The sequence below is a fragment of the Gavia stellata genome, chromosome Z (genome assembly GCF_030936135.1).
Source record: "Gavia stellata isolate bGavSte3 chromosome Z, bGavSte3.hap2, whole genome shotgun sequence".
Classification (NCBI taxonomy): Eukaryota; Metazoa; Chordata; class Aves; order Gaviiformes; family Gaviidae; genus Gavia; species Gavia stellata.
In genome coordinates this window covers 21,851,429-21,861,697 of record NC_082637.1, presented here as the reverse complement: position 1 = coordinate 21,861,697, position 10,269 = coordinate 21,851,429, and the positions used below count along the sequence as shown (strand labels likewise).

The 10,269-nt window shown below is 41.2% G+C and overlaps 1 protein-coding gene across 1 annotated transcript in view; it reads right to left on the bottom strand.

Moving 5' to 3' along the window:
• Nucleotides 1-229: 229 nt before the first annotated feature.
• Nucleotides 230-10,269, bottom strand: part of RAB3C (RAB3C, member RAS oncogene family) — a 132,572-nt gene continuing 122,532 nt past the window's right edge. Inside the window, exon 5 of the mRNA XM_059833988.1 lies at nucleotides 230-417. Coding sequence (XP_059689971.1) covers nucleotides 230-417 — 188 coding nt within the window. The remainder of the gene's footprint in view (nucleotides 418-10,269) is intronic.

Here is a 10,269-nt window from a genome sequence, read left to right as displayed (position 1 = left end):
AACTAATAGTCATCCTGCATGCAAAAGCCAGATGCTAAAAAAATGGATCGTCCTTTCAAACTAATAACCTCTCCACCTCCATACACATAGTTGACCAGCTGCTGATATAAAATAAAAGACTTTTCTCCCAAATAAATTAATAAGACAGTATAAATAAAGGCATATAGACCATTCATAAATACTCTGTTGGCAACAGAACACACTAGAGCTGCCTTTGCTGATAGCTGCATTAACAGCCGCAGTTGGGCTGTTGTGGTGGAGGGGTGTCCTTTAGCCGTGTGTTCTGCTTGCTGGCAGCAATGGTGGGATCCGTCTCCAGACTTTCCGACATTTTGTCACAGATGATATCCACGAGTCGCTCAAACGTCTGCTTGACGTTAATGTTGTCCTTGGCACTTGTTTCAAAAAATTCAAATCCTAAGAAAATAAACATGTTTATGTTTGATGCATATTCCAGTATCTCCAACAAATATACAAACTTCTCTTGGGCAAGGAAGAGTGGACAGACACTCAGAAAGCAAACATGTGAGAGCACACACATAAAAGAGTGATATTGGAAGAGCAGGTAAAATTGTAACACAGTCAGAGTAAGTACACCAGTGCTATTTGCTTTATATCAAGCCAGATAAAATCAGGACTGGCCCAAATACATTCCCTTAGACAAATTCTACTTTAAAACAGTTTAGTCTAAAAATTGATACCAGTTTGAGTGTAGTATTATTTTAGAAATGCCCTATATATCCAGCCATTGGGAAGGAATAATCTACTGCTCCATCTCTATTATATTCCTCTGAGCATTATTCAGCTGGAAACAGCCACTTCCATTATGTCATTAACCTGGTGCCAAAACAGACAACTGTGTTTGGAAATAACCAGGTAAAAAAACCAAGCAAGACAAGGCTTCTGCCAGCACTGGGTCTTCCCATGTTCTTGCTTCCTTTGCAAAACACTTGTCTTTTTTAACCTGTTTGTTTTCTAAGCCTTTTCCCCCATGCGCCACCTTTTTCCACAGTTATCACATTGCTCACCTGAGGGTTCGCTGGTAATTTAAAACTTTCTCCTACTTCTTTCTTTCCACTACCTAAGGGTTCAATATTGAAACAGTTTACAAAATGTCTAATCCACTGCTAATTTTACAGAAGTGGCTTAGCCTTTGCACAACTATTTTGATTCTTTCTGATTAAATCTGAATAACAATGTGCAACTACCACTGTGTTTAATTATGAGAAAAATCCCAGCAAGAAAATGTCAGTCATTTGAAATTCTTGGCAGAAAGGCAGAAAACAGCTTTTTGTGTTGGTTTTTTTTTTAATGTTGTCTGTGTTTTCTAGTGAGTAGACTAAGCTTCCATTGTGAAAGGCCACTTGAAATTTAAATGCAACTACTTTGATCACATTAGTACTATGTATACAGTATGCCATCTAAACAGGATGTAATGTGCATATTCAATCTTGTAACTGCTTACCATGTAGCTTTTGCATGTTTGAGTTCTAGCCTAGAATTACAGCAGATGAAGTGGTAAATTGTTTAAATGCATAGGAGCTAAACACAAGCCAAAGTTAGTGTTCATAGGTAGTTTAGATAATAAGAGGTATAAATATGGTACAGGATTTGGTATACAACTTCTATTAGTATCAGCAAGAAGTGTAAGGATAACCTCATAGGTATGAGTATACATTGACGTGAAAACTTTTCCTTTCCACATTTCTCTGGAAAGCAGGAAAACTGTGCATAATAAAAGACCATCTACAGAAATCATATACTGGGAAGGGGTTTTAATCTACGTGGCATTGTTTTAATCTTGGTTTACATGTCTCCTTTGTTCTAAACTAGAAGAAAAAAGGGGAAAGACAGTGTAGCCTCACTTGCTGGTGGCTTCAGCCCTCCTGCAAAGCTTATGCAGAAGACTGTTCAGATCACTTGGGGACTGCTTGGGGAAAGGAAGATCCTCCACATTTTCAGTGCTCTGTGTTGAAACCCAGCTGCAACTCTAGCACAGCAACAGAGTCAGATCCTTCCACAAATGTTAGTGTCTGCTCCACAGGAAGCAGGAGGAAAGCAGCTGTTCCAAAGAGGAGCAAGCAGGACCAGAGGGCAGAAGGGTTGAGGGACAATGAGAGGATGCCTGAGAAATGGCACACCAATGCCTTGGAGAAGACAACAGGAAGAATAATGAATCTTAAGGACATTTATGAAGGGAACAGTTTTCACAGGTGAGAAGACAGAATAACTGGCACATGAGATGATCATGAAATGTGAGTTATGACAGGTAGGTAAGAGATCTGGACAGAGAAAAGCAGAAAGTGAAAGGAAAGAGTCACAAAGAAGAGAGGAGACCCATATCAGGAGCTACTGTAACATGGACAGGATTAAGAAAACAGGCCCACTACCGCAGTGAGGATGTTCTGCATAAGAACACCATGAAAAACTTAAAGGCACCCATTCTCCAAGTGAAATAGAGACTTACAGAGTGTTCAAGCACAAACATATTTATTCAAATATACTACAGCTCTGGTGAAATCTATGGAATTTCAGTTACGATTTTGATATAAGAAGGAAATTGCAGTCACAGTAGTGTCTAGCTGGGTGTCAGGCTGTGCCTGTATATACATCCCATCAACTTAGTCATTAATTGCCTGGGTGATCCAGGACCTCGCCAGCTAGACCCTGCATAGATGAGACAATGCACTGACCTGTGAGAAAGTGGCTGAACTCCCAGCTGCCTCCACAACAAAATATTTGCTTTATTCTTTACAGGAACTGTACAGGTGGGAATTTTGGACAGTCCTGGAGATTCCCACAAGCAGCCCCTGCTGTGCATAGGCCACCTGATAGGAACTATTGGTATGCTTAAATGTGCTGATAAACATCCTAAGTAGAGAACAGGGCATGCTGGTGGGCTCCCCCCAGGCAGTTCCTGCTGTAGAATGGATTCAGCTGCACATAGATAAGACACTTGTAGATGGTCTGTGGAAACTGTCCTTGCAGATGCAGAAATGGTCACACAGAACAATCTTTTGAAGCCAGATAAGAGTTAAGAGATGCTTTGTGCATAGTTTAGAGTAATCACTGCCAAAGGATCATGGTATGTAGTGGGCATGTAGGACCAGCTGGGTTACAAGAATTGAGCAGAACAAGAGTTCAGAGAGTCTCATTTGAAGCAATAGTGTCTTCAGCTGCAAACACCCATGCAACAGAGGCTCCTGTTCCTATCTGGACAGCAACTGACTGTCCTGTGCATGGGTTTCAAATCCCCATGTGAATGTTACCTTATGCAAAAATCCCAATAGAGTGGTGTTCCTTTTTTTTGTTTAACAGAAACTCTGTCTGTGGAACAAAGAGATATGGGACATTTTTCCTAGCAGAGTGCCTGGAATAAATACCTGAATTCTGGTTATTTTCCATTTTGTTATGGAATATTTTGCAGACTTTCTTCCCTGTAACCTGTCCTCTCCTCCTGACTCATCTTGCAATTATTTTACTAACAGTGCTTAGGCACCCTGAGCTTCTAAAATACCTGTGTATGAGGGCCTCAGATCTATGCCTTTTAATACTTTTTTTCAGGTTTTTTTTCCACTGCTTGTTATTAATGGAGAGAAAAGATTTTTCCGTGTGAGTATAAGCCTGAAGTGAGGCAACTTTCTGGTGATGCTCAGGGCAGCAGAGCTCAAAGAACACCACGTTCCCACCACCTGTGATGGTCTATACGGCCAATGTGGATGAGACTGGCCAGAGCAGATTACTGCAGAGATATGATGAAGCCCAAGAGGCAAGTAGGTAGGTAAGGCAGAACAGAGCTGAGACTGAGAAAATCAGAAATATCAAAATGCTGCCTGAATATATGAACAATGAGTGTGGAACATGTATCAGGATGTTCTAATTTAAATGCCTCTCTTGTGTTTAATTCAGTTTTCCCTTTACTGTCCTTACACTGTCTTTTCCCCTTATCTACCCTCTTCCCAATAGTATTGACTCAAAGAAAGCTGGCAAGCTCTCAGCAGCCCCCACAGAGCACTACAGCAGCAGAGGCCATCCAGGACACCAGTATGGTGCTGTTCTTCACCTGATGAGATATAATGCACACAGAGCAGTTTAAATAGCCACCCTGAAACACATAAACAGCCTGAATTACTGACTTGGTTCCCTCTCTGCCTCACACTTGTCCTGGCTCTGCAGAGGCTCCTTCATCAATGTTCATTAACACTTGTTTATGCCTGCTTTTGAAAAATAACGAAGGAAAAAAAACAGAGAGGAGAGCCATATGCAAAGGGAAGAACATTCTGCACTCTCTCATCTTCCTGAGAAAGTGTGACATCAAGAGGACAGACTAGCTACCAAATTTTAAGCACAATTCCACAGACAATACAGACAAGAGCTATGTTGATGTTGCACCAGCTGATCAGGAGGACCTGGTTTCAGAGTGTTTGTCCACAATCAAGACAATTTTATTTACCACCCCTGATATGATGTTATGTTATGTTAGGTTAGGTTAGGTTAGGTTAGGTTATGTTTAACAGATGTCCTCAAGGGTGTGTTCCTGCAATAACTATCCTTCCTTGAAGACAAGCTTGAACTGTGATCGTTAGTGATGCTCTTGCCAGTGCCGTGTTCAGTCCAGTATTTTGAGGAGTAGTAGGAGACTGCAACATCAGAGCAAGAAGTGCTGCAGGAAGCTGCTCCCTTTGTAACACAGTGGTGTACAAAAAGCAAACTCTAGGAAGCTATGGGAATGAATCATTTAATAATGTCATAGTATGTAAAGGAGAGGAGCTAATGATGCCTAATTTTCTTGGATTGGCATCCTGTGGGCAGTTCTGAGGGGGCACTGGCAGGCACTTGTTGTCTTGCCTGCTGTGAATAGTATCTAATAAAGTTTTCATTCACATTGCAAGCTGTCAGTCAAGGCAACTGCAAGACCTTTCTCCTCTGCTCAGGTGTCCACTTCCTCAGAACTGTTAATATCTTTGAGACCTCTACTCCTCTCTCAGAGACTGACACACATGGCATGACTGCAAAGGTCATCTCTCCTAGGAAACCGGGCTGAAAGTAGCTGGTGACCATTGCTGTTCTGCAAAGTATCTCCTACACCTGCAACTACAGTAGCAGATCTGGTGAAACTGTGCTCTGCTTTGTAGACCAGTTGGATGGGACTGCTGCTGTCCAAACAAACCCCAGGGCTGGGCTATGTTAAGAAAAGTATTAAAACAACATTAAGCCCCAAAATAGGACTTTGTTAATGTTACCTCAGTGAAGAAGCAGTGCTTTAACACCATCCTGGATAGCTAGTCTAAAGATTGTTAACAGAAATACTAAGATATTTATCCAACCTTTAGGGTGGCCAAATTTGGTAAAAAAAGCTAAAGAGGGACACTCAGCAGAGTGACAGAACATGCAGACTTGAGGGGCAGTTTACTGGTAATGCTCTAGAAAACACCCTCTTTTCCAGTCTTTTGGAACAGGTTTCCGTATAAATTCCAGTTGTACTGATCTTGATTGTGGCTTCCAGATACCTTTTAAATGAGTGCATTGGGGCAATAAATTAAATTCCTGGCAAAGAAATTCCTTTTGTTTGTTTACATGAGACATTTGTTGAGCAAACACAATCCCTTGCTTCTCATTGTCATTAAGTAACTTTCCTGTAACGCAGCTCCAAGTGAGTGAAAGCAATGGCAGGTTGGCATTTCCCCCCTGTAAAAAATCATCCTGGGGACAGAAGCCTTCAATTGCTCTGCCAATACCCCATGTGTGTTGTAACTAAACAGAAGACTCTCTTGTTTGTCAGTGCTGTCAGTCTGTCTCCTTCCTCTGGCACTAACATCTGCCCTTTAAAAAGAGCTAAAAAATGGTGAAGGGTGGAACTATAAACAGGCATGTTCCTGCACAACCCAATTATTTTAATTTTTAATGCAAAGTTAGACGCAGCCATATGTCCGTGCTCTCAAAGCTGCTAGTGATCCTGCCTTCTGCACAACGGCCTCCAGCCAGCCATAGAGGCAAAAGAGAACTTGCTGTTCTAGCAAGCTGTGTGCTGAGGTGCCAGGTTGCACTTGATTCCCATTTTAGATGCCAAAATTACAGCCCTAAAAATGCCTCTTCAGTTGCTGCCTAAACTCACAGATGCCTAATATCCTCAGTGTACCCACAGATGCCTAATGTACACATTACTCCCCTAGGGCTCGTACCCCAAGGCAACTGAAGGTTCACTCCAGTCCTGACGCCAGGGAGCTGCTTTCTTGCGCCCCAGCCCTTGTGGGATTCAGGAACCGGTCATGTTCCTGCCCCATCTCAGCAGCAGGACTGGTCAGATCACACAGAAGCGCTGGATGCTGAATTGCACCCTGTATAAGCACAGGGCACTGACAAATGCTCCACTTTCAGGCTTGCTGGGGTGCTAAATGGGTTTAATTTGAAGACAGCTAATCAACCTGAATTGGGTCTCTGGCATCTCCCCAGCATGAGCATTATGTACATACATGCCTGAGCCAAGAACAAGATGAAAACAAAATAGGCAAGGCAGGCTGATTTTGTTTTGAAGTGTGAAATTTTCTTCTAATTTTTTGTGGCATTTACTTTCAAAGCACTGGGAATCAAGAGAAGGAAAGAAAGAAAAAGCTGAAAATAAAGACTTTAAGGAAGAAATGGCCCAAAAGAGATGAGACGAGAAAGGATGGAGAGGGGAAAACCACCTCAAAATATGCAAAATAAGGTATGTGTTAAAACCTGAAGGGTAAAATTGCTACCTCTCTGAGTGACAAGCTGTGGAGGCGCACTGAAGCCCTGGGCACTGCTGATGCTGGGGCACGCAGTATTCAGAGCCCTTTGCAGTCCCCTGAATGCAGCATGAGGGCTGGCTTCTGCTGGCTCTTGCAGAAAGCAATGTGAGAGCTCACCCAGAAAGGTCCTGTTTCATTTTGTCTTCTGCTGTTGGTTGGTGGCCTCTGGGAGAGACAGCGTGCCAGGATACATTTAGAAAACAAGTGACTGCACCCTAAGGCATGCTCAGGCGTGCTGGATGCCCCCAGCCACGGGTGACCCCACCTGGCAGAGAGTTAAGAAAAATCTGGTGGGAAGGGCACTGGCCTGAAAACTGCTGGACAGAACATAAAGCCAGAGGTAGATTTTAGCAGGACATCACACTAAATGATCGCCAGAGGTCCCTTCCAGACAACATTTCTATGATACAACAGCTCCGTTTCCCAGGGCCTTAACCAACCTGAGCCAAAAAGGTGGGATAGGAAAAACGACCTTACAGGAAAGGTGGTCAGACCTTTGGGGCTGATCTTGCAGTACTCGCCCAGCACCTGGTGCAGTATGAGCACAATAGGCATGGTTTGGACCTATGGCAGGATTGTACTTTTGCAGCAACCTTAGGGGCCCTGGGCTTAAAGATATAATATACTCTGTAATGGCAGTACTTGCAATCAAAAACTAATGAGTGTTGAAGTAATTTGTAGCACACACATAGCAAATAGGAGTTGTACAGAAGCACATGAGCAACCAAAGAACACATACAAAATTATGTACCTAATTTACATGCACAGCAAAATGTCATAAATAAATGGAGAAACTATATGTCAAACTACATATGCAACTGTCCCTTTGGGTTTGCAGTTACTCAGAGTCTATTCAAAGCTCTGTGCACACCTCTGCCTGCTAATCCTTTCCTAGAATGTAGATCACAATATATCATACAGACCACACATAAGGAACCAAGAAATTCATGCCATCTGTGAGTCACTCTTTTTATTTCTGTTCTGACAAGTGACACCAAACTTTTACGAATGTATGAAGCTTTGAACTCAGCTGAGATGCATGAGATGAATATGTCAGAAAAGCTGTGTGAGTGATGTAGCTGGCAAGTGTGCATGCATTTTCCTTGCAAGAAGTTCCAAGCCTTTTTTACTAAAATGCTTTAAAGCATTTAAGTGCTGAATATATTGGGATTTCACTCAAGAGCCAATGTTATGTAGTGCTCAGAGCAAACATTGATGAAGAGAAAAAATAGCATAAGCATTATGTTCCACACCCTTTTTTTTGCAGTGATTAGTGAATAAACTTGTTTAAATGTGTTTGGTGTGATTCCCATGTCAATATTAACATTACATTAATTAGTTCTCTACTGTTTGGTTTGTCATGTTTCTATATTTTCTCAGTATATCTCTGTGAGGTAAATTTACATGACTCAGCTGAATTTATTTGATCCTGTCTTCTTTCACCGCATTCTAACATTACTCTATTAATGATGCTATTATGTTAAACAACCATGAACTAATTTCTGAAAAAAGGCTGTACCAGTTACAAAAAGTACTGAACAGGGTGACAATGTGGCTAAGCTGTGAGATGGTCTTTGTGTCTGGAATGACGAAATAGTCTGGGAATTTCAGCCTGGAGAAAAAGGAGGGGTGTGAAACACCAACGGTGTTACACAGCAGGTAACAGCAAACAATTGTTCACTGTATCTCAGAATGTAAAAGTGAAGAAACATCAAATAAAACTAGCAAGTGGCCAGTTCAAAGCAGAAGTGGATAACTTGGATAAACTGTGCATATTTAAAGGATGTTATGGATGGTAAGATTTTACGTGGTTTCAAAGACATCACTGGACAAGTCCATGGAAAAAAATAATGAAAGGGCTATTGAATATAAAGATACTGCCTTTGGTTCATGAGACCCATGACTATAATTTACTACAGTCAGGGAAAGTATCACTGTATGTTTGCCCTTTTATACCTTTCACAAGACACCTAGTTCTGGCCATTACCGTAGGTAATGTAGTACGCTGCTTGCACCCATGGTGGTATTGGTATCTGTGGTGGTATTGCCAGTGTCATGCCCTATGTCATTAACAACAAAAGTTAAAAAAATCTGAAATGGGAATGAGACAAATTCTGTCTTCATAAACATTCTGCTAATTTCCCTTCAAGGTCAGATCTGGTTTTCTTAACCATTCCTTCTCTCTTTTGTGAACTTCCATTAGTGTTATGAGAGAGGTACTTGGAGCTACTACAGGATACTTGACTAGTTTAGCCAGACCTTTGCAGGTAACAAGGCCTGTTGCTGGTTGATCTAAACCACTTGTTCAGGTTACACTTGAGAAATAAACCAGCACTGAGATTAAAAGGAATGATTACACCTTGTTGATAAAAATGAAAGCCACACTTTTCAAAGAGGTCAGCAGCCACAAAAGAGGGACAGTTTTCCAATAATGTTGTTCTCAACAGGATGCTGTGTTTCCCGGAGGGTTAAATGCCCGGTGCTCTTTTTGACCTTTTGAAAACCCAGCCCGAAATGTACATGTATAAATTTTCTCAGTGACTTCAAATAAACCAGGGCTGAAAATAAAACCACACTTGAGAACATAGTTTTTTACAACATGTTATTTGTACAGCGTTCATGCATTATGCTTGCTTGTAATTGTGGCTGCAATCAGTGTTGCAGACCATGGCATTCAAAGAGCCCACAATCTTAAAATGTCTCTCTGGACACAAAAGTCTATCTCATTATTTTTAAAACTTGCCCACAAGAGATGTTATCAACTCGCTGGCAAAGGAAGAAGAGACAGTCCCAAGTGTTTGACACAACACGTGACCTTCAAACTGGCCAACATGGCCAGAGCACTTACTAAAACTCAGGGAAACTCATTCTGCTTTTCCTGACACCAACTCCCACAATTTCTGAGCAGATTTAAGAAATTATTGCAGCTGTACAGGAAACATATAAACATTTGTGTGTGCAGTCTGAGTGCAGTAGATGACATACTGGATCAGAGCCACAATTTATCCAACAAAATAATCTGCCCTTGAGATAGCCACAGGACGTATATCAGAGAAAGGAAAGTCCCGGAATAGATAAAGATGGCAATAGAGGATAATCTGCTTCCATAAAAATTGAATTCTAAATCCCAGGAGTTAGAGTTTGCTTTAAAGCCTGAAACATGAGTTTTGATATCTATCTCATTACTCTTTTTTTGTTCCCAAGCATTCATTATTACAGCTGAGGATTCTTGACTGTACAAGATGCAAGCTCCTTCTCATCTTGCTAAATTCATGACCTTGGGGATTCCTTGTGAACTCACTGCATTAATCTTTCTATAGGAAAATTGTTTGAGGAATAGAAATTTAAAGTAATTATGTGAGTTAAAAAAAGATAGCTTCAAACTCTACATTGAAAATTTATGTTTATTACCAGACATTTTAGTGCCTGGTCTAAATTTGGGATAAAAGTATACAGTTACATTTTTTTGATTTCTTTTTCCATTAAATACACTTTC